This window comes from Schistocerca gregaria, chromosome 6, assembly GCF_023897955.1.
Source record: "Schistocerca gregaria isolate iqSchGreg1 chromosome 6, iqSchGreg1.2, whole genome shotgun sequence".
In the NCBI taxonomy this organism is placed as follows: domain Eukaryota; kingdom Metazoa; phylum Arthropoda; class Insecta; order Orthoptera; family Acrididae; genus Schistocerca; species Schistocerca gregaria.
Window position 1 is genome coordinate 76,203,739 of NC_064925.1, and position 25,510 is coordinate 76,229,248.

General features: G+C 44.1%; 1 protein-coding gene across 2 annotated transcripts in view; it reads left to right on the forward strand.

Moving 5' to 3' along the window:
• Positions 1 to 3,680: 3,680 nt before the first annotated feature.
• The window catches only part of LOC126278049 (cytokine-inducible SH2-containing protein-like), a 277,315-nt gene continuing 255,485 nt past the window's right edge, over positions 3,681 to 25,510 (forward strand). The window contains exons 1-2 of one of the 2 annotated variants that reach the window (XM_049977845.1): positions 3,700 to 3,897; positions 4,227 to 4,334. In XM_049977845.1, coding sequence (XP_049833802.1) covers positions 4,317 to 4,334 — 18 coding nt within the window. In that variant the 5' untranslated portion in view covers positions 3,700 to 3,897; positions 4,227 to 4,316. Of the gene's footprint in view, positions 3,898 to 4,226; positions 4,335 to 25,510 lie in introns of both variants that reach the window. The other variant, XM_049977843.1, reaches the window with a different exon arrangement.

Genomic DNA, 25,510 nt, shown 5'->3' on the forward strand with positions numbered 1-25,510 from the left:
GGCACGTAGTGCTCTGTAAGAAAATCACTGGCTGTTCTGTGCGCAGTCTGTGGCTGGTTTGCATTGTTGTCTGCCATTGTAGTGTAGGGCAGCGGCAGCTGGATGTTAACAGCGCGTAGCGTTGCACAGTTGGAGGTGAACCACCAGCAGTGGTGGACGTGGGGAGAGAGATGGCGGAGTTTTGAAATTTGTGAGACTTTATGTCATGAACTGCTATATATATCATGACTATTAAGGTAAATACATTGTTTGTTCTGTATTAAAATCTTTCATTTGCTAACTATGCCTATCAGTAGCTAGTGCCTTCAGTAGTTTGAATCTTTTATTTAGCTGGCAGTAGTGGCGCTCGCTGTATTGCAGTAGCTTGAGTAACGAAGATTTTTGTGAGGTAAGTGATTTGTGAAACATATAGGTTAATGTTAGTCAGGGCCATTCTTTCGTACGGATTTTTGGAAGTCAGATTGCGTTGCACTAAAATATTGTGTGTCAGTTTAAGCACAGTTATGTATAATTGTTCTAAGGGGACGTTTCAACTGGAGGCTAGTTTATCCCAGGGAAGTACCCAGAATTGACCATGGCCACCAGGGGAGCGACTAAGGGCAGCGACAATAGGCAGCTTAGGGCGGTCCAAGTCCTGAGAAAACGGTAACGGGGCGAGGCCTCCAGCTGCCTTCAGATGAGAGACAGTGAGTGGGTGGTTGACACCATGCTGGCTTACTGGGAAGCAGACGGAGAACTTGTACGGCTGTTGATAAATGTCCATCGTCCCACTTTCAGTGAAACATGCGAGAAAGCCGTGCAAAGCTATGGTGGAGTGGTCAACAGGTCAAAATATGCGTGTTCGTGACTATAGCAGCTTCACACTGAATTCACGTTCTGCAGAGTCTGAAGTAAATCAGGTGAAGAGCGACAGAATGAAATACGCCGGCCTCTGATGGGAATGTAGGACTAAGGAATTTGAAGTACTCTCCTGGGAGTCATAATTCCGGAAAAATTTGTGTTTGTGCAGACGCTAGCCTTGATGGTTGGCCCGCGAGGAGCTAAATAGCAGAAGTTGAGGGGAAGGGAAATTTTGTGGGAATTTGTTCACTTCCCAGAGCAGGCATTGGTCAGCACTGGGAAGCAATGCATAATTAACGCAACTTGCGCTGCAATTGGCGTAAGTGATTTTGCTGGAGGGGTAACCGATGCGAAGAGCAGACTGTGAGAAGTTTCCGTAGAGGTCTTCCGTTCCCAGCTTGCCAAGAGTGCGGACGTGGCGATCTTTATTCAGCTTGCCTGAGAAAGAGTGAGCATCTCTGCAGTTTAGAACTTACCAATGGAACGATTGAGCTTGGAGACAGAAAGTTTTGGTTCAGCTATGTACTGAGCAAAATAGCTAGGAGTGAATAGATGAGCACAGCCCTGCAGCTCCACGAGGTCAGCTGACGTCCACATAACGACGCCGCTCCGCTACGCTGTATTTTGTGATATTGCGCCCGCTCCGGCCACTGATTAATTTGTTGGATCACGTCAGCAAAGCTTCCATGAGGGTTTCATGGGCCGTGTATTGTAGAACTCTTCTCGCTCTTCGTATTATGCCTGGATCAGTCGATAGGAATTACTTTTGAGTTATTGCGCTTTACTCCACGTAAACACAATTTATTACAACTGCCTGATAGGAGAGTCTTGAAATATGACGATTGAAGGTCGGGAGTTAAAATAAATTTGTTCTAATCGACTGCTAAGTCACTTTATTAATTAATTTTATGTTCAACATTTGCATCTGGTGTTCAATAGCTGAATATAACATCAAATTGCATCTCTTTTTAATTAAAAGTGATCAATTCTGAATAAATTAATGTCAACACTGCCACCGCAGTTCAATCATGAGTCACAGGGCCATATTACTTTTTGCGTTATCCGATATTGTGGCAGTTTTGCACTCTCTGTTGATCTGTTAGTCAATTAGTTGGGGTGAACACATGCCAAAACCAGATAAGTGATGGGTGGGGTGTTACATACCTTTCTTGAATATTGATGTGACCTGTGCAACTTTCCAGTCTTTGGGTATAGATCTTCTGTCAAGCAAATGGTTGTATATTATTGTTAAGTATGGAGCTATTGCATTAGCAAGCTCTGGAAGAAACCTAATTCTAGGCCAGAAGACTTGCTTTTGTTAAGTGATTTAAGTTGCTTTACTATTCCGAGGATATCTCCTTCTAAGTTATTAATGTTGGCAGCTGTTCCTGATCAGAATTCTGCAATATTTACTTCGTCTTATTTTGTGACGGCATTTCGGAAGGCTGTGTTACGGAAGTCTGCTTTCGCAGTACCGTCTTCAATAGTATCTCCATTGCTATCGCGCAGATCGTAGCAAATTGTGTCACCCCGCTCCTCTTAATCCAGCATCGAACACTGGATTCCTATTTATTTTCAGCCATAATGGCTATGTTTCTGAACCGCGACTGTGTGGGATAGTTATTTATTTCAAGTTTCTGCTACCAGTCACTTTTTATTTTATGTGCAATGTAACATAACGCAACGCGTTTCGAAAATGTTCTGTTCATTTTCAGGAGTTTATACATACATACATACATACATACATACATACATAGAAAAATGTTACTTAAAAATAAACTGTCTTAAACTAGATTAGTCTAGAACACTTTGTCCATTGTTTTTACTGTACCTGTGGTGTGGCATTTGAGGGGAAGGAGAGGGTCAGTGTATGGCTAAAACTCGAAATCAGTGATGTCTTCTGCTGGTTTTTTTCATGTGGTTGACTATGTATATCACATCCGTATAGGATGCATATGGATTTGCGTCAGCTATGTGTTACGAAAATTGTGTGATCAACTGTCAAAAAATGGTTCAATTGGCTCTGAGCACTATGGGACGTAACATCTAAGGTCATCAGTCCCCTAGAACTTAGAACTACTTAAACCTAACTTACCTAAGGACATCACACAAAACCCAGTCATCACGAGGCAGAGAAATCAACTGTCATATAAAGGCCTTTCACACTATTTTCGTAACACGTAACTGATGCAAATCTATATGCATCCCATGCAGTCTGTGATATACATAGTCAGCCACAAAGAAGAAAACCAGCAGAAGACATCACTGATTCCGATTTCTAGCCATACACTGCCCCCCTCCTTCCCCTCAAATGCCACACCACAGGTACAGTAAAAACAATGGACAAAGTGTTCTAGATTAATCTAGTTTAAGACTGTTTATTTCTAAGTAACATTTCTCTATGTATGTATGTATGTATGTATGTATAAACTCCTGAAGATGAACAGAACATGTTCGAAACGCTTTGCGTTATGTTAGATTGCGCATCAAATAAAAAGAGACTGGCAGCAGAAACTTGAAATAAATAATCAGTGGATTCCTGTCTGAGCCATATGAGGCCACCGATCCCATAAAGTGCCCCCCATGAATCTTATCCTCGAATAGCCCGGAAAGTTCGTTAGTGGGGTTTGTGCAGAGCGTCTGTCTATCTCGGAGTCGCCGACTCGCCGAGGGCGCCGACGCACCTAGAGACGCCGGCGACACAGCCGCCTCGGGCGTCGCGCGAGTATTACGGCGGTGCACCGGCGGCGGGGAGGCGGTAAGGGGGCACTGGCCCGGCGCGTGGTGGGGGCAGCCGGCGCGGGAATCGAGCTTGCCTCCGCCGCAGCTGCGAGCGGCAGCCGCCGCCGGCTGGCCCTCAGTGCCACACCAGCGGCCGAGCAGCCGACACACGCAGTGCGCGCTCCGCGACTGAGATAACAACAGACCGCGTGTCGCCTTGAGACAGTGCAGTCTTTCGCGCGCGAGTGCCGAGACCGTGGACCGTTTCCTCCGGCGGACTATGCAAAGCTTCGTGAATGCTTCACGCAATAACTAACTTGGATATACCAGAACGCTGTGAGTAAAAACAGTAGTCACAAAAGCTAGCACCGCCTTCTCACACGCCGGCGTGAACACAACACACGAAACCCGAGTCTTACGAGGTCGCCTTAACGAGGCGAGGTGCCCGTCAAAGTAACTGCCACTTAACCGCTTCCCACCCGATGACAAATAATAGTCTAGCACACACTGTTTACAAACACGGACGAAATTTGTACACACAGTGGTGTATGTCACCCCGCTAACAATAAAAACATTGTCCGGAAACTGAGTGTATCTGAAATTCGGATGTACTACTCCTCAGTCGATCACACCTTGAAATCGGTCATTTTTCTTCTGTATTGCAGATATTGTTTTACGCTAAAACTTGTGAGAAGGACTGACAGCAAGTCTGCTACGAGGAAGTTTATGGAATAAAACTCATAAAACACGCCGGGATGATCGAGTGTGAACTGGTATGTTGATCATCGTTTGTAATTTAGTGTAACGACTGTACATTCCACTTCTTTGTTTAACAGACTTATTTTCGAATAGCCCACGCATTACTAGAGAACAGAGCGTTCTTTTCATTCAAGAAGTTTTACGCTAGTAAAAGTAATAAAATAATGGAAAGAGCCATATAAATTTATGTTGTTCGTATGACAGCAAAAGTAAGTTAAGTACATTCGCTCTGCTGTCTTTATTGAGGGGCGGGATTGACATATTCATTCAGTCTCCGTCGTCTACACATGAAATCTTTTCTCTATTTTTCAAGCTCTTCAGATTAAATTTGATGCATTTGCTTGACTCGCTTACAGAACCTGCAGTCCTGTGGACGAGTAATGCTTTAAAAAGAATTAAAAAAGAGATATGAGTGCCCCTCCATTTCACGTTTTCATTTCCACCTTTAAAACTGTTCCAGAATAACTAGTCACTCACAATAATTTAAAGGTAGTAAGTTCTCCAAGATTCTTGAGCAGTATGAGCTTGTTTGTACACCAGTCGCTTGTGTTTTGATTCACAACACGGATCTTGACTGGTCAGCTGTTTGGCATGGCAGTTTACAAACACTGATTTCACGCTAAAGCAGGAAACAGAGCATCTTCCACCAAAACAAACAACCATAAAGCAGCAACTTACTACAATTATTAATTCTCATAATTTGATTTTATATACCTATTAAGGCATGCATATTGTTTACAGTTTTTTTGTATATATTGCTTTTTTAGTGTTTTTTTTCTTTCCATATGATTCTCCAACGTGTGCGGAAGTCATTTTATCCGTTAACAGATGGTATTAACTCTCCTATTTCTTTCTGCTTTCACAATAATTTTGCCATTGCACGAGGAACTATATGATGGAGATAACAATAGTCAACTTGTTTACGGGCGATCCTAGCTAGGCCACTTTGTTTACAAAGTACTTTAGCTGACTTCAGTCAGTCTGTCTGCAGTTGAAATGTGCTGTTTTCCCTCTCGTACGTCGTGTATTGGTTTCTTGATTAATTGCTCATCACGCTCGTAAACTAAGAATGGGGTCACGTGTCACGCTGGATGCTATTTAAAGCTCGACAACCATCGTTAGTAAACAACATGCCGTCAGCGAATCCTCATGCAAGTTCGCAAAATATTTGAAACAAATACACGTTGTACGAAGTGATAAGCATATATGTACCGCACAAGAGTGACACTACGAGTAATATTTAAGTTTTTTACGGATTGTCGGACAGTCGTTCTATTATTTACATTTCTACTAGTCCACCTGTACTGTAAGCTATTTCCGTGACTGCCTGTTTGAAATATAAATGAAACACTACATAAACATTGCATTTAAGCTTAACGCATTCACTGTTTACAAACTTTAGTTGGAAGCACTGACTGTGTTAATCTCGAATGCAGTGCTCTCGAAGAAAATACTTGTAGGCTTCCCAGTTGCAGCGCACTTGAGTTAAACACAGATGCCCGCACCTGATGATGGAGCAAAGTCTCCGAAACTTACTGTAAATTAAAAAAACTTAAAAGCAGCTACTTATGTGGTGTGTTTGTATCTACTCGTCTAATCCGGCTTGGCAGACACATTTTCTTTAAATCGTGATATCTGATTATGAAAATCACCTATGTACTTGATTTGTGATTGTGTTCTTGACTTTTGAGAAACCGCTGTATACACTTCATACTTTTAGGGGAATTTACTGCAAAGTCTCTTATGAATGGTGGGCTCCATGTGGTTCCCAAGACGAGCAGCGACCGTAAACCATAAAATTACCAAATATGCAGCAACCAGTCGCAAAATCATGTTTTATTTATTCACTTTTGCAAATCGATTTCAACTGATTAACAGCCATTAACCAATAACTGAGTACCACTCATGGCACATATTGGCTGAAAGCACTGATGTTGGCTGTTAATCAGTTGAAATCGATTTGCAAAAGTGAATAAATAAAACATGATTTTGCGACTAGTTGCTGCATATTTGGTAATTTTTTTGCAATGTCTCTGTCAACATGTGATGCGGCAGTTAGCGAAACTGTGTTCAGGAGTGACGTTACACAGCAGCTGAAACTCTAGCAGTACACATGACTGAGTGGCTAACAGATATACTGTAAAGTCTCCATATGTCCATCTTTTTAGGGCTGCTCGATAGAGGATTTCAAGTTAAACACCTTTCATCCGTCAAGTTCGCAGAATTATTTTATTTGGCAACCAGTTTCAGCGTTTCACTACGCCATCTTCTGGCCCCTGATCGACGTGTAGGAAGAATATACCTCGGCTGTGATCAAAACACGTTGACGGTGAAAGTGATCACTATAGCAAAAATCTACTAATACCGGTATTGCTGGTCCCTTTTTTGATCACAGCCGAGCTATTTTCCTACTACACGCCGGTCAGGGCCCTAAAGGTGGTGTAGTAAAACGCTTAAACTGGTTGCCAAATAAAATAAGCTTGGAAACTTGTCGGATGAAAGGTGTTCAGACATCCGCCATACTGTCGTACAGAGGAGTCATTTACGCACAGTATAAAGTTTTCAAAACATTCACCTAGAAGACCTAGTAAAGCGAGGTGAACACAGTGCACACAAACAACACGTCGTCAGAGTTACGACTCGCTTTCGGGAGGACGACGGTTCAATCCCGCGTCCGGCCATCCTGATTTAGGTTTTCCGTGATTTCCCTAAATCGCTCCAGGCAAATGCCGGGATGGTTCCTTTGAAAGGGCACGGCCGACTTCTACATCCATACTGCGCAAGCCACCTGACGGTGTGTAGCGGAGGATACCTTTAGTACCTCTATCTGTTCTCCGTTCTATTCCAGTCTCGTATTGGCCGTGGAAGGAAGGATTGTCGGTATGCTTCTGTGTAGGCTCTAATCTCTCTGATTTTATCTCTCTTCGCGAGATATACGTAGGAGGGAGCAATATACTGCTTGACTCCTCGGTGAAGGTATGTTCTCGAAACTTTAACAAAAACCCGTACCGAGCTACTGAGCGTCTCTCTTGCAGAGTCTTCCACTGGAGTTTATCTATCATCTCCGTAACGCTTTCGCGATTACTAAATGATCCTGTAACGAAGCGCGCAGCTCTCCGTTGGATCTTCTCTATCTCTTCTATCAACCCTATCTGGTACGGATCCCACACTGGTGAGCAATATTCAAGCAGTGGGAGAACAAGTGTACTGTAACCTACTTCCTTTGCTTTCGGATTCCGTTTCCTTAGGATTCTTCCAATGAATCTCAGTCTGGCATCTGCTTTACCGACGATCAACTTCATTTGGTCATTCCACTTTAAAGCACTCCTAATGCGTACTCCCAGATAATTTATGGAATTAACTGCTTCCAGTTGCTGACCCGCTATATTGTAGCTAAATGATAAGCGATCTTTCTTTCTCTATATTCGCAGCACATTACACTTGTCTACACAGAGATTCAATTGCCATTCCCTGCACCATGCATCAATTCGCTGCAGATCCTCCTGCATTTCAGTACAATTTTCCATTGTTACAACCTCTCGATATACCACAGCATCATCCGCAAAAAGCCTCAGTGAACTTCCGATGTCATCCACAAGGTCATTTATGTATGTTGTGAATAGCAACGGTCCTATGACACTCTCCTGCGGCACACCTGAAATCAATCTTACTTCGGAAGACTTCTCTCCATTGAGAATGACATGCTGCGTTCTGTTACCTAGGAACTCTTCAACCCAATCACACAATTGGTCTGATAGTCGATATGCTCTTACTTTGTTCATTAAACGACTGTGGGGAACTGTATCGAACGCCTTGCGGAAGTCAAGAAACACGGCATCTGCCTGGGAACCCGTGTCTATGGCCCTCTGAGTCTCGTGGACGGATAGCGCGACCTGGGTTTCACACGATCCCCGCCCTTCCCCAATCCGATGAGACCGATGACCTCGCTGTCTGGTTCACTTTCCCAAACAATCCAGTCAGAGTTGCGACACGAAAGGAACAGAAAAATTAAAAGGCGTTATCAGTGGGGTGGACTCGCAAATCCTATTTTGTACAGGTCGTGCTTTCCAGACTGCGCTATCCAAGAAGACATCCAGCAGCAGCGTTGTCGGTACCACCCGCCCAGCTGTATCTGTGCTGCAACACAATGCAAATAAAGCTGTAGTAAAAACGAGAAAGGCGAAACAAGAAAACACCTTGTTTTTCTCGCACCTCGAGTCGCTTCTCGGAAGGGAAAGATTAACGGACACACCGGCTTGCCCGGTTTCGATTAAAGCAAATTCCCGGAACGCGCGCGGAGCTTACGTAACAGTTCCGCTTCGTCCCGGCTGCACGCACGTGTGGGGCAGCCGGGACCAGTTTGTACGCGCGCCGCGGCGCCGGCCTTGCGCTGCGGTCAGCTTTCGGTGCGAAGAGGTGACAGGGCAGAATCGACATGGCGTCGACCGGACCACGAGGTGGCTGTGGTTATACCTGGCCCGCGCCGACGGTACCGTTTTTGACGGAGCAGCTCTGCCCGCTCGCTACCTGCGTTCTTGTGCGCTTCTCACTCTCTCTCTCCCCCTCTCTCTCTCTCTCTGTCTCTTCTCCCTTCATACTTGCCCGCTGCAGTCTCAACGCCGTTCTCGTCGTCGCGGTGCTGTTGGCATTCCCGGTATTGTGTTTTCCAGAAATTGCCTGTCAGCGTGCTTCCTGGTATTTCTGAGGTCGCGGTCCTGGTGAGGGATGGCAGGGGGGGGGGGGGGGGGGAAGAGGGAGGGGGAGAGCACTCGAGCCCCTCGGCGGTACGCTCTCCGCGGCTTTCTGGAGCGACTGCGCCTCGCGCAGAATTCAGTTTGCTTTGGTGCTCCTATGCCGCCTGAGGGAAAAGTGGAGGGCGCATGAGGTAATGACATCGCTGTGTTTGTGGAAAGACGGCGTCCTCCGAGTTGCCACTGACGGACGCTTTCTGTCACAGCATTATTACCATTCTTCGATGTTTTCATCTACATCCATACTCCGCAAGCCACCTGACAGTGTGTGGCGTAGGGTACCTTGAGTACATCTACCGGTTCTCCCTTCTATTCCAGTCTGAAGAATGATTGTCGGTATGCCTCTGTGTGGGCTCTAATCTCTCTGATTTTATCCTCATGGACTCTTCGCGAGATATACGTAGGTGGGAGCAAAATCCTTTTTTTTTTTTAAATCAAATTTTATTGTTAAGCAACTTACAAGGGAACCTCCCCATCGCACCCCCCTCAGATATAGCTATAAGTTGGCACAGTGGATAGGCCTTGAAAAACTGGACACTGATCAGTAGAGAAAACAGGAAGAAGTTGGGTGGTACTATGAAAAAAATAATCAAAGTATACAAACTGTGTACTCCATGCGGAAGATAGGCTACATCACGGAGACTGTGAGCTGCTCACACTAACCAAGGGACCACGCCGTTCCTGAGCTCACATTATCCTTGATGTTGCATATCTTGTCCATGGACTACTCAGTTTGTATATTTTGATTATTTTTTCATAGTTCCACACAATTTCTTCCTGTTTTCTCGATTGATCTGTGTTAATTTTTTAAAGGCCAATCCACTGTACCAACTTATAACTAAATCTGAGATGGGTGCGATGGGGAGGTTCCCTTGTTAGTGTTGTAATAGACAGCGGCAAAAAATACAAGGAAAGGTACCTAAACACAATACAATACATACTTTTGCTAAAGGCGCCCCTATCCAAAAACATATATAATACATACATACAGATTTTTTTAAAGGTACCAATTAGTTTTTAAAAAATATACAGAAAAGAAAAATATTTACGGTTATACATCTCCTTGGATCAAATTTGTCACAGAATATGATACCGCCTATATTTTCACTACGTGCTATAATCATCATTCGTTCTGGAGGCGTGTCAAGTGTTCTCCGAATTCCAGAATGTTGTAGGTTGTATTCAGAATCAGCCAATTTTTTAGTTTCTTCCATAATTGCTGTACTGGCATTTCCCTCAGTGTTATAGGCAGTTTGTTGAATAGCTTAATCCCCATGTAGCTATGGCAGTTTTGGGTTTTCTTTAGCCTTACCTGGGCCGTGTCAATGTAATGTTTATTTCTTGTGTTGTGTGAATGTACCTCCCCCCCCTTACTGTGAAGTTACTCTGGTTTTCTTTTATGTCTATCAGACAGTGGTATATGAATACTGCAGAGAGAGTCATTATTTTCAGCTCCCTAAATACTGGTCTGCGTGGTTCATTGTCGTACCTCGTAACTGCTCTATTCTGCCACTTAAAAACTTCCTGACCCCCTGAAAAGTTCCCGCAAATTATTATGCCATAGACCAGGTGCGAGTGTAAAAAGGTATAGTATGCCTCTAACATTTGGCTCTTACTGACACAAGTCCTAAGTTTGCGCAATAAAAAAAATACTATGGACAGTTTCTGGCATAGTTGTTGGGTATGATGCCCCAGTTCAAATTCGGGTCTAAATAAATTCCTATCAGTTTGACAGATGTGTTTACCGTCCCTTCTGGTTTCAACTTAGTCAAATGAAAATATAATGTCTCTGTTTTTTTTCCAGACTTCCGTCGTCAGCATATAGAATTGATCTGTCTGGCAAGTTATGTGGGAGGTTATTGATATACACTAGAAAGAAAAATGAGCCAATTTCTGATCCTTGAATAACTCCGGTTTCATGCCCGATAGTTGGTTCTCGGTTATGACCATTTGTTGTTTGTTATCAAGGTACGATTCCATTAGCGATAAATGTGAACCCTTTATTCCGTATAGCTTTAACTTAGAAAATAAGATCTCATGGGAAATAGTGTCGAAAGCTTGACTACTCGGTGAAGGTACCACATGTTAGTTTGGCCTCTTTCCACAGATACCTGTCCCATGTGGTACTTGGTCGCTGCTACAGTACGGCTGTCTGTGTCATAGAGGCATACAAGTCACTCGACCGCGGGAAAGGGCTTTTTCCCCAATTTAAGAGTAGCGGCATTAAGAAATATTACAGTTCTCTACAAATTAAGAGGAGCATAGCTTTTGTTGTTGTGATTATTTAGAAGGTCAGTTAAATGCAGTACATTCTTTTGTGAGATTTCTGTCTGACACGAAGAAGTTTAAGAGGACACGTATCAATGTAGTAATTTATTTTGTAGCACTACAATGTTGACATTTGGTCTGCTTATACTGACTTATACTGAAAAATCAATTTGAAAATAATAACACTATACACAAGGTCATTGGTTCAAATGGCTCTGAGCACTATCGGACTCAATACCTGAGGTCATCAGTCCCCTAGAACTTAGAACTACTTAAACCCAAGGACATCACACACATCCATGCCTGAGGCAGGATTCGAACATGCGACTAGATTGAAGCACCTAGAACCGCTCGACCACACCGGCCGGCTACAGAAGGTCAAAAAGGGCGTAGGCGACGTAATTGTTGAGCAAATACAAAAGAAAACAGTTAATGGACATCTTGACTGAGAACGAAAAATTGTTGCGACTGAACGAAAAGCCAGTTTTTGTGACAGAGTTGTGTGTAGCGTCATGATTTAATTTTTTTTGGCTTTTAGGATGTGGCCATACAGCCATCTCAGCAGTGGAATGTCAGTTGTGACGATACGAACGTAAGGGCAACACAACATACAGTCCCCGTGCGGAGAAAGTCTCCGACCCGGTTGGGAATCGAACCCGCGCCCTTTCCGCTGCAATGCGCCGCGCAGCTACCGAGGCGGACACGATTTAAACATCACCAGCGTCAGCTACGGTTGGCTTCCGTCGTAATGTCGAACTTAACTGTAGTCTGGCGAACTATCAAAAATACCATCTCTTTAAGGGACCGTTTTGAGCTGTGGGCCGCTGTCGCTACACGTAAACGGTGTAGAAGCTACGAAAACACATCTGCTTCTCATTTACGGAGAACCGAACATCGTTAGTAAACTCCCGGTAGTGCGATATGGAACAGTATCAGAGCACTCGGGGATGAAAGGTTCGCGGTAAAGCTGGAGCAGCTTGTGTGTGTGTGTGTGTGTGTGTGTGTGTGTGTGTGTGTGTGTGTGTGTGTGCGTGTGTGTGCGTGTGTGCTCGCGCGCTATGATAAGGAGGCGGCGACTCGGGTCTGATAAATATGATAATGCGGACGGCGTCCTTCTGCGAAGCGACCGCAGCGCCGCGCGGGTGTGTGGCCACCACGTGCGTGACGAGAGATGCTCTCGCTCGACAAAAGAAGCGCAACCCCAGGGTAAACCTTGCACTGTGTGTTCATAGCACGCACCACGGAAGACAGTTTTCTCGGTCAGTGTCTATTCTGTATCTACAGGGTCCGTCACGGGAATTAAATTGTTTTCAGATAGGCTGTACTCGGTCAGTTTTGTTTACAATATTTTTATTGATGACAATATATGGTTTACGTTGGCAATTTCATTGTTTCGTTCATGTCGCTCAGATGTTGGCTGCTTACATTTATGCATGATCCTAGCCAGTCCTGAAAACTCGGGAGTAGTGTCAGCTGCCATCTGGCGTGGGATACGAACGATTTCCTCGGCGACTGTCATCTTTCGGTCTATAAGGCGATGTGGCCAGTTAATATACAGAGTGGTCCATTGATAGCGACCGGGAGAAATTTCTCACGAAATAAGCATCAAACGAAAAAACTACAAGGAACGAAACTCGTCTAGCTTGAAGGGGGAAACCAGATGGCGCTATGGTTGGCCCGCTAGATGGCGTCGCCATAGATCAAAGGGATGTCAACTGCTTTTTCAAAAATAGGAACACCCATTTTTATTACATATTCGTGTAGTAAGTAAAGAAATATGAATGTTTTAGTTAGACCACTTTTTTCGCTTTGTGATAGATGGCGCTGTAATAGCCTCAAACATATGGCTCACAATTTTAGACGAACAGTTGGTAACAGGTAGGTTTCTTAAATTAAAACACAGAACGTAGGTACGTTTGAACATTTTATTTCGGTTGTTCCAATGTGAAACATGTACCTTTGTGAACTTATCATTTCTGAGAACGAATGCTGTTACAGCGTGCTTACCTATAAATACCACCTTAAGCAATAAATGCTCAAAATGATGTCCGTCAACCTCAATGCATTTGTCAATACGTGTAACGACATTCCTCTCAACAGCGAGTAGTTCGCCTTCCGGAGGCTTGCGTGCCTCAGCGATACAGATGGCCGTACCGTAGGTGCAACCAGAACGGAGGGGTATCTGTTGAGAGGCCAGACAAACGTGTGTTTCCTGAAGAGGGGCAGCAGCCTTTTCAGTAGTTGCAGGGGCAACAGTCTGGATGATTGACTGATCTGGCCTTGCAACATTAACCAAAACGGCCATGCTGTGCTAGTACTGCGAACGGCTGAAAGCAAGGGGAAACTACAGCCGTAATTTTTCCCGAGGACATGCAACTTTACTGTATGATTAAATGATGATGGCGTCCTCTTGGGTAAAATATTCCGGAGGTAAAATAGTCCCCCATTCGGATCTCCGGGCGGGGACTACTCAAGAGGATGTCGTTATCAGGAGAAAGAAAACTGGCGTTCTACGGATCGGAGCGTGGAATGTCAGATCCCTTAATCGGGCAGGTAGGTTAGAAAATTTAAAAAAGGAAATGGATAGGTTAAAGTTAGATATAGTGGGAATTAGTGAAGTTCGGTGGCAGGAGGAACAAGACTTCTGGTCAGGTGACTACAGGGTTATAAACACAAAATCAAATAGGGGTAATGCAGGAGTAGGTTTAATAATGAATAGGAAAATAGGAATGCGGGTAAGCTACTACAAACAGCATAGTGAACGCATTATTGTGGCCAAGATAGATACGAAGCCCACACCTACTACAGTAGTACAAGTTTATATGCCAACTAGCTCTGCAGATGATGAAGAAATTGAAGAAATGTACGATGAAATAAAAGAAATTATTCAGATAGTGAAGGGAGACGAAAATTTAATAGTAATGGGTGACTGGAATTCGAGTGTAGGAAAAGGGAGAGAAGGAAACATAGTAGGTGAATATGGATTGGGGCTAAGAAATGAAAGAGGAAGCCGCCTAGTAGAATTTTGCACAGAGCACAACTTAATCATAGCTAACACTTGGTTTAAGAATCATGAAAGAAGGTTGTATACGTGGAAGAACCCTGGAGATACTAAAAGGTATCAGATAGATTATATAATGGTAAGACAGAGATTTAGGAACCAGTTTTTAAGTTGTAAGACATTTCCAGGGGCAGATGTGGACTCTGACCACAATCTATTGGTTATGACCTGTAGATTAAAACTGAAGAAATTGCAAAAATGTGGGAAATTAAGGAGATGGGACCTGGATAAACTGAAAGAACCAGAGGTTGTACAGAGTTTCAGGGGGAGCATAAGGGAACAATTGACAGGAATGGAGGAAAAAAATTCAGTAGAAGAAGAATGGGTAGCTCTGAGAGATGTAGTAGTGAAGGCAGCAGAGGATAAAGTAGGTACAAAGACGAGGGCTGCTAGAAATCCTTGGGTAACAGAAGAAATATTGAATTTAATTGATGAAAGGAGAAAATATAAAAATGCAGTAAATGAAGCAGGCAAAAAGGAATACAAACGTCTCAAAAATGAGATCGACAGGAAGTGCAAAATGGCTAAACAGGGACGGCTAGAGGATAAATGTAAGGATGTAGAAGCTTATCTCACTAGATACTGCCTACAGAAAAATTAAAGAGACCTTTGGAGAGAAGAGAACCACGTGTATGAATATCAAGAGCTCAGATGGCAGCCCAGTTCTAAGCAAAGAAGGGAAGGCAGAAAGGTGGAAGGAGTATATAGAAGGTTTATACAAGGGCGATGTACTTGAGGACAATATTATGGAAATGGAAGAGGATGTAGATGAAGACGAAATGGGAGATACAATACTGCGTGAAGAGTTTGACAGAGCACTGAAAGACCTGAGTCGAAACAAGGCCCCCGGAGTAGACAACATTCCATTAGAACTACTGACGGCCTTGGGACAACCAGTCCTGACAAAACTCTACCAGCTGGTGAGCAAGATGTATGAGACAGGCGAAATACCCTCAGACTTCAAGAAGAATATAATAATTCCAATCCCAAAGAAAGCAGGTGCTGACAGATGTGAAAATTACCGAACTATCAGTTTAATAAGCCACGGCTGCAAAATACTAACGCGAATTCTTTACAGACGAATGGAAAAACTGGTAGATGCAGACCTCGGGGAGGATCAGTTTGGATTCCGTCGAAATGTTGGAACACGTGAGGCAATACTGACCTTACGACTTATCTTAGAAGAAAGATTAAGAAAAGGCAAACCTACGTTTCTAGCATTTGTAGACTTAGAGAAAGCTTTTGACAATGTTGACTGGAATACTCTTTTTCAAATTCTAAAGCTGGCAGGGGTAAAATACAGGGAGCGAAAGGCTATTTATAATTTGTACAGAAACCAGATGGCAGTCATAAGAGTCGAGGGGCATGAAAGGGAAGCAGTGGTTGGGAAAGGAGTGAGACAGGGTTGTAGCCTCTCCCCGATGTTATTCAATCTGTATATTGAGCAAGTAGTAAAGGAAACAAAAGAAAAATTTGGAGTAGGTATTAAAATTCATGGAGATGAAGTAAAAACTTTGAGGTTCGCCGATGACATTGTAATTCTGTCAGAGACGGCAAAGGAATTGGAAGAGCAGTTGAACGGAATGGACTGTGTCTTGAAAGGAGGAAATAAGATGAACATTAACAAAAGCAAAACGGGGATAATGGAATGTAGTCAAATTAAATCGGGTGATGCTGAGGGAATTAGATTAGGAAATGAGACACTTAAAGTAGTAAAGGAGTTTTGCTATTTAGGAAGTAAAATAACTGATGATGGTCGAAGTAGAGAGGATATAAAATGTAGACTGGCAATGGCAAGGAAAGCGTTTCTGAAGAAGAGAAATTTGTTAACATCGAATATAGATTTATGTATCAGGAAGTCGTTTCAGAAAGTATTTGTTTGGAGTGTAGCCATGTATGGAAGTGAAACATGGACGATAACTAGTTTGGACAAGAAGAGAATAGAAGCTTTCGAAATGTGGTGCTACAGAAGAATACTAAAGATAAGGTGGATAGAGCACGTAACTAATGAGGAGGTATTGAATAGGATTGGGGAGAAGAGAAGTTTGTGGCACAACTTGACTAGAAGAAGGGATCGGTTGGTAGGACATGTTTTGAGGCATCAAGGGATCACAAATTTAGCATTGGAGGGCAGCGTGGAGGGTAAAAATCGTAGAGGGAGACCGAGAGATGAGTACACTAAGCAGATTCAGAAGGATGTAGGTTGGAGTAGGTACTGGGAGATGAAGCAGCTTGCACAGGATAGAGTAGCATGGAGAGCTGCATCAAACCAGTCTCAGGACTGAAGACAACAACAACAACAACAATGTTCGCACATGCATTGCCAATGCGCTGACGCACGTTGTCAGGCGTTGTCGGTGGAGCACGATAGCAAATATCCTTCAACCTTCCCCACAGAAAGAAATCCGGGGACGTCAGATCCGATGAACGTGCGGGCCGTGGTGTGGTCCTTCGACAACCAATCCACCTGTCACGAAATACGCTATTCAACACCGCTTCAACCGCACGCGAGCTATGTGCCGGACATCCATCATGTTGGAAGTACATCGCCATTCTGTCTTGCAGTGGGACATCTTGTAGTAACATCGGTAGAACATTACGTAGGAAATCAGCATACATTGCCATTCAGATTGCCATCGATAAAATGGGGTCAATTATCCTTCCTCCCATAATGGCGCACCATACATTAACCCGCCAAGCAGCTAAAACACCTACTTGGGCATCATCACTTGTTACAGGTCGTGGTTGACATTTCACATGTGGCTCAACGCTTCCTCTTTCGTTACATATCGTAACTATCCGGCGAACGGTCCGGACACTTGTATGATGTCGTCCAGGATACCGAGCAGCATACAAAGCACACGCCCGTTGGGCATTTTGATCAGAATAGCCATACATCAACACGGTATCGACCATTTCCGCAATTGGTAAACGGTCCATTCTAACACGTGTAATGTATCACGAAGCAAATACCGTCCGCACTGGCGGAATGTTACGTGATACCACGTACTTATATGTTTGCGACTATTACAGCGCCATCTATCACAAAGCTAAAAAAGTGGTCCAACTAAAACATTCATATTTATTTACGTACTACACGAATATGTAATACAAATGAGGATTCCTATTTAAAAAAGCGCAGTTGATATCCGTTTGACCTATGGCAACGGCAACTAGCGGGCCAACCATAGCGCCATCTGGTTTTCCCCTTCAAGCTAGACGAGTTTCGTCCTTTGTAGTTTTTTCGTTTCGCGATTATTTCGTGAGATATTTGGCCCGTTCACGATCAATGAACCACCCTGTATACTCGGTACTTGAGATAATACCACAAAAAGAAATCAGATAAGATTAGATCGGAGGAGCGAGGAAGCCAGTGCACATTGCCACCTTCTCCTTATTATTTTAATTTAAAATGAAACTCCTCCAGGTGTACTAAAGATTTCATATTTATTTGGCTACTACTTTCGACGTTGCCAAATAAATATGAAATCTTAAGTACAGCTGGAGGAGTTTCATTTTTAATAAAGATCACACCAGCTGACGTCCCACCATCATACAGTTTAAATGTGGAAGTACGAAGATTCTCCTTCTTAGGGTTTCAAAGATCAGGTCGATTAGCAGCAGATCGCCATCCATTTCTCTCTTCGGCCTTCCTTTTGAGAGCGGAGTAGATGATGCAGCTGGTATCCTCCACGATCTGGCCGATGTATTCTAGTCTCGGCCTGCCTCTTCTGTTTTTCCTTTCGACTGTCCCTTCAACGATATTTTTAATGATACCACCATGTCTCAGCAGTTGGCCGACAGATGTGTCCCTTCTGTGTTCGACTACCTCCAGGAGAGGCTTCTCTCCCTGCACTCTGTGGAACAGCTCTTCCTTTGATATCTTGTCTACCCAGGAAATCTGGATCATTCTGTGCCAGCACCATATCTCTAAAGCTGTTTTTTTATGTTTTTCTGATTATCCGAGTGTCCATGTTACACTTTCGTACTGCAGCACACTCCAAACGTATTTTAAAATCTGACCCCTGAAGATTTATTTCCGTGGCTCTTAACATGCACATGTGAAATCGTTACAATAGTATTGCACAGGCTAATGTTCTAGTCATGTTTCGAAAGCTGCCAAACTGGCTGCCATGCCACCTAAAAGGTAAAAGGAATGTCGACATTAACAAATGTCTTAGATGTAGAAGATACACCATGTGATCAAAAGTATCCGGGCACCTGGCTGAAATTGTCTTAGAACTTTGCGGCGCCCTCCATCAATAATGACGGAATTCAGTATGGTGTTTGCCCACCATTAGCCTTGATAACAGCTTCCACTCCCGCAGGCATGCGTTCAATCAGGTGCTGCAACGTGTCTTGGGGAATGGCAATCCATTGTTGACGGAGTGTTGCACTAAGAAGAGGTATCGATGTTGGTCGGTGAGGCCTGGCACTAAGTCGGCGTTCCAAAACATCCCAAAGGAGTCCTAGAGGTTTCAGGTCACGACTCTGTGCAGGCCAGTCCATTACAGGGATGTTGTTGTCGTGTAACCACTCCGCCAGAGGTCGTGCATTATAAAAAGGTGCTCGATCGTGTTGAAAGATGCAGTCGCCATCCCCAAAGCAAGAAGGTGCTCAAAACTTCAATGTAGGCCTGTGGCTGGCAGATGACGTTCAGCGGGCATTCGCCATACCCACACCCTGCCATCGGATCGCCACATTGTGCACCGTGATTTGTCACTCCACACAACGTTTTTTCACTGTTCAATCGTCCATTGTCTACGCTCTTTACACCAAGCGAGGCGTCGTTTGGCATTTACCGGCGTGATGTGTGGCTTATGAGCAGCTGCTCGACCATGAAATCCAAGTTTTCTTACTTTCCTCCTAACTGTCATAGTACTTGCAATGGATCCTGATGCAGTTTGGAATTCCTGTGTGAGGGTCTTGATAGATGTCTGTCTCTTGCACATTAAGACCGCCTGCAACTGTCGGCGGTCTCTGTTAGTCAGCAGACCAGGTCGGCCTGTACGCTTTTGTGCTGCACGTGTCACTTCACGTTTCCACTTCACTGTCACATCGGAAATAGTGGCCCTAGGGATGTTTAGGAGTGTGAAAATCTCACGTACAGACGTATGACACAAGTGACACCCAGTCACCCGACCACGATCGAAGTCCGTGAGTTCCGCGGAGCGCCCCATTCTGCTCTCTGGAGATGTCTGATGACTACTGAGGTCGCTGATATGGAGTAACTGGCAGTAGGTGGCAGCACAATGCACCTAATATCAAAAACGTATGATTTTGGGGGTGTCCGCATAATTTTGATCACATAGTGTACCGAACGTCATTACCTGCTTTTGCTGATGTCATTGATGTAACTACTTTTCTCCTCTGAGGATTCAAAACGCCGAAGGGGCACATCCCCGATCGTACTCCCATGAAACTCAGAAACGATTATATTTATTATCATTACCGCCTCTATTCTGTAATGCTCAAGTACTAATTATGTAGTAATGTGAACTCGCTAAACATATCCGGTTAGATATGAATGCTCGTGGAAAAGGGCGAATACTTTGCTGGGTGTTTCTCATTGCCATAAGTATTAAAGCAACTAAGTTTACTTTTAAACAGGGCAACACAAGCTGCAGAACATGGAGAAATGACAATGTACATGGAAACAAGCTATTTAAGATAAGAAAATAGAGGTCGAAAACTGGTAGCTCTCTTGTTAAATGACGACTTAGAAGATAAGTGAAGTAATAACGCTCTCACATTTTGAGTACTTATCTTAATGTAGAAGACCGCTGAAATCTGAGCTACGAGTCATTTTCCACTATGCACAAGCCAGGAATAGACCAAAATTCGCGCGAGGCTAGAAAGAAAGCGCTCCACGTTGGCAGCGGACCACCAGGCGCTAATCTTCCGATTCCAGCCAGTTGCTTCCAGTGGCAACCATCTTAGTGGAGTGACCTTAGTCTAAATAAGGCTACTGCAGCACCTTTCGTCGATGTTATTACGTCAAAAATAATCTTCATGAAAAAATAACTAAGCGGTTCAACTTCTTCTTTCTTAAGTTGTTTGTTTTGATGTTCTGCTCAATCCTTCTGTTTTGTTCTCTTCTCCACTTCCTGCATTTTTAAATTAATAACCCTCGAGAGCTATTAAAGAAAAGAGTGTTATAACACTGCTCTTCCTATGATTTACAGTCAACGTTTTGCGAAGGGAGGTGGACTAGGCGCAGTTTCAACCACTTCGCCGCGTAAATATTTGGGGACGGTACTGAAACGGCGCGGTACCGAAAGTCTTTGTTCCGTATTTAGACTATTGCCTGTCTATTTATCGAGAAATTTCTCTCCATGTGATGGTGGACCGTAAAAAAAGTATATTGTTTTATTAAAATATTGACTATGTAACACGTCGAAGGACTGATCACACAAGCAAGAAATAATCATTTCTCTAGGTGCTAACGCCTGTCGAAAACATTGTTTAAAAATAACAGGTTATTCGAGGCGTCTGCGTGGTGGTTCGTGGTGGTGGGGGAGGGGGGGGGGGCGGGGTGTCGAGAGTCACCATGTCTGGTCAGTGTGTGCGTTTCTCACAGCATGCAAGTGTTTTACCTACGAGATCGCAACTTCGGTGGACGGTTGTCTCATCCTACTTCCTATTATGCTAAAACATTGTAATCGCATTGTTGCAGTTGCCGTGGTATGCTATGTTAATATTATTCACAATCATCTTGTGGTCACGTCTTCCAAGCTAATTCCCAAACTCTTCTACCACTTACAGAGTTACAGGATCTTCCAACTTAATACAATTAAAATACAAGTCATACTACAGAGATAAGAAAAAAAGCACGTGCTTAATGAGGAGAGGATTGGACGGATATTCGATCGCTTTGCTGTTGAAGAAACCATCCCAGCAATTGCCTAAAGTGATTTTTGAAAACAAAGGAAAATCTTAACCTGGACGGCTAGACAGAGCATCAACCTTCACTCTCGCGAAAATGAGGTCAGTGGCCCATCAGGCGTGGAAAGTGGGGAAAGGTGCCATTGTTTTTATTGCTCCCCTCCACCTGAAATATAAGTTACTACCACCCTCACTTTTACGGAGCCCTGGAGCCCTAAGATTTTAAAAAACCAGTGTGTTGTTATACTCGTCGTGTGTTTACATCAGTGCATAGTTTGTAAGTGAGATTTCCATACTCCTAAACATCCCTAGGTCTCCTGTTTCCGATATGATAGTGAAGTGGAAAAGTAAAGGGGCATGTACAGCACAAAAGCGCATAGGCTGACCTCGTCGGTTGACTGAGAGAGACCGCCGACAGGTGAAGAGGGTCGTAATGTGTGATAGACATCTATCCAGACCATCACACGGAAATTTCAAACTGCATCAGGACCCACTGCAATTACTATAACAGTTAGGCAGACGGTGACAAAACTAGGATTTCATGGTCGAGCGGCTGCTCCTAAGCCACACATCACCCCGGTAAGTGCCAAATAAGGCCTCGCTTGGTGTAAGGAGCGTAAACATTGGACGATTGAACAGCGGTAAAACGTCGTGTGGAGTGACGAATCACAGTACGCAATGTGGCGATCCGATGGCAGGTTTTGGGTATGGCGAATGCCCGGTGAACGTTACCTGCCAGCGTGTGTAGTGCCAACAGTAAAATTCAGAGGCGGTGGGGTTAGGGTGTGGTCGTGTTTTACGTGGATGGGGCTTGCACCCTTTGTTGTTTTGCGTGGCATTATCCCAGCACAGGCCTACATTGATGTTTTAAGCACCTTCTTGCTACCGACTGTTGAAGAGGAATTCGGGGATGGCGACTGCATCTTTCAACACGATCGAGCACCTGTTCATAATGCATGGCCGGTGGCGGAGTGATTACACGGCAACAAGATCCCTGTAATGTACTGGCCTGCAAAGAGTCGTGACCTGAATCCTCTAGAACGCCTTTGAGATGTTTTGGAATGCCGAATTCGTGCCAGACCTCACCGACCAACATTGATACCTCCCCTCAGTGCAGCACACCGTGAAGAATGAGCTTCCAGGACTTGGTTGAACGTATGCCTGCGAGAATGGAAGCTGTCATCAAGGCTAAGGGTGGGCCAACACTATACTGAATTCCACCATTAGCGATGGAGGGCGCCATGGACTTGTAAGTCATTTTCAGCCAGGTATCCGGATACTTTTGATGACATGGTGTATGTCATCGTTACTCAAATGTAGCGGACGACACAGTTAAAGGTAGATTACTCAGAGACCTTGTAGGAGGGGTTAATATTAATAGAAAATAGTGATCGCTAGTGCATAATACTAATGTCTCACAATTTTGCACTCGTCATGACGGAACAATGACTCAGTTTTTCCGACAGGGACAGATGGAGATGCAACAGAGGCGTAGTACCACGGTCGTGGTTCGGTAGCGAGGGGCAAATGTGAGGGGTTGTGTGCAGTGGAAAGATTGAAGATATTGAACGAACAGTTTACGGCTAACAGCTTTTATTTTACTGAGCTAATTTATTCAACCTATGTATAGACATAAGAGAAATGTACGTCAGGAATAACTGAATGAGACAGCATTTGTTAAGATCCTCAGGCGCCAATCCAAGCAGAGGATCGGTGTGGGTGTCATGCCCACCGGCCACTCCCTGAAACATCGTCTTAGTAAAACTGCTTATATCTTTGCAAATGTTAATTTCCGAATTTTTTAGTTTCTTTTAGTCGAATACAGTGTCGTGAGAGCTAAGAGTTGACCGTTATTGCTATTATTGTCCTTAATTACGTTGCACAAATACTTCTGAAATTTTCCGACAAATGCTTTTCAGATGATGTAATTACTATTATTCTTAAGCATTTTCCCCTCATTTCAGACCATGTAGTGCCAACAGTAAAATTCGGAAGTGGTGGTGTTACGGTGTGGTCGTGTTTTTCGTGGAGGGGGCCTGCACCCCTTGTGGTTTTGCGTGGCACTATCACAGAACAAGCCTACTCTGATATTTTAAGCACCTTACTGCTTCCCGCTGTTGAAGAGCAACTCGGAGATGGCGACTGCATCATTCAATACGATCCAGCACCTTTTTATAACGCACGGCCTGTGGCATAGTGGCTACACGACAATTTCTTGGACACCCAATCACCTGACCACGTTCGATGTTCGTGAGTTCCGCGGAGCGCCCCATTCTGCTCTCTCACGATGTCTAATGACTGCTGAGTTAGCTGATACGGAGTACCTGGCAGTAAGTGGCAGCAAAATGAAAAACATTTGTTTTTGGGGGTGTCCGGATACTTTCGATCACATAGTGTACATTTCAAATTCAGTGTGGTATTCAAATGCAACAGTGTGCGTGATAGATGTTCGGTCGTACATTTCAGGAGGATCTTTTTATTTGTCGAAGCTTTCAAATCGGGAGGACGTTTGGAGCGGCCATGAAAGCAGGTGAAAATTCAGAATAAGGAGGAAGAGGAGGTGGAAGTCTTGCATGTGTAAGGAAACAGCAGACATTAGGAAGGGGGATGTACTTTTCATTACCAATCTAAATGCGGTTATCCCAGGTGCCCAGGACTGGCGATAACCAATGCTTCGTTTTCTTATTAACCGAAAACGAGTAATGGGTTGCCACCGACTGTTTTGCTCAAGTGCTAAGATTCTCCTGACAAGTATTGTTCCCCACGCAGTAGTGGTACAAAATAACGACAAGACTCCTTAGTAACAGCTGCCCGCGATCTTAACAAAATTAATGGATTCTTCATCCCTCATCTGGCAAGACGTAGGAACACGTAATACATCCAGGAACATGATCGTTTTGGTGGTCCTTAATGTTCCACAGACGTACTCACCTCCAAGTCGTTGCACACGGCACACCCACGAGCGTCTTTTCGTGACTAAATTCGGCACCGACTTTATTTTTAGGGATGACAATACTCGACCGCATCGAACTGCATACGTGAAGGAGTTGTTGGGTCGAGCCTATATTCGGCATATGGACTCACCTGCCCATTCCCACGGGTCAAGCCCCATCGAACACGTGTGGGATGCCTTTCGGAGATGTCTTGGAGGACGTCCGCGTGCACCAGTCACGCAACAGTCATGAGTCGCGCTGCTCGACGAATGGAAGGTCCCACCACGTGAACTCATCGTCAACACTGTGGCCAGCATGGGAGTACACTGCAGAGCACGTGCTGACGTCCGCGGTGACCGCACACGCTATTGAGAACCGTGTACCGCCTTTTGTAATGTCCTGGGGAGCATCATACATTATGGTGATTTCAGTGTAATTATTGTCTTTGAATGAAAGTGTCATTTATGTTCGTTTCTGTAGTCTTGTACCAAGGAAGCAGGGGAAAAGAATGTTGTTATGGATAGCGAATGCACTCGTGGATTAACACGGTTTTTTTGTTTACATGGAATGGATACTTGTGGTACAAGCTCATCCGTAATAGTTCTACAAACAATCCTGTTGAAAGAACATCCGTAACGGAGCATTATAGCAGAGGTTGAAAATACGGCTTGAGTTGTAAATTTCTTTATTTTCACTCGACCGGTTTCGGACTGTCATAAGCTCATCTTCAGATGTCGTAGCTACGCTGTGGTCGCCGAGCGCCGCGTGTACCAGGCAGGGTGTGCTGCCCTGTTCTGCGCTCATAGGCAGTTTCTAAGTAGAATAAATACAATTTATTTAGAAGAATTAAAGTAAGATTTACACCCATAGTTAATTCGTATTAAAACGCCAGAATGTGTGATATTTGTAAAAGTTATTGATATTTTGATGGGTACTACTTAGTGTATTTGTACCGTGGCGCAAACAGCACAGGTTGCGCAGGTCTCAGACACGTGTTGCTTGGAGACTTTCCCTTCGGAGCAGTGCTGGCGTGCACTCATATATGGAATAAAGTGATGTCTATCTTTTAGCACTCGGCCTTTTCTTCTTTGTCGATACACGTGCAAACATTGTAATAAATCGTGATTTAACGCAAAAACTGGCAAAGAACTGAATGGTTACGTCACCCCGTACAAAGCCAAAAGTGCAGTAAGTTTTACGTGAAGATTTTAAGCCAGCAGTATCGGTTAGCGTTCTGTCCAAGGGAAACCTGCGGAAGACCTTTATCTGGCTCGGGAACTGGAACTAATGTA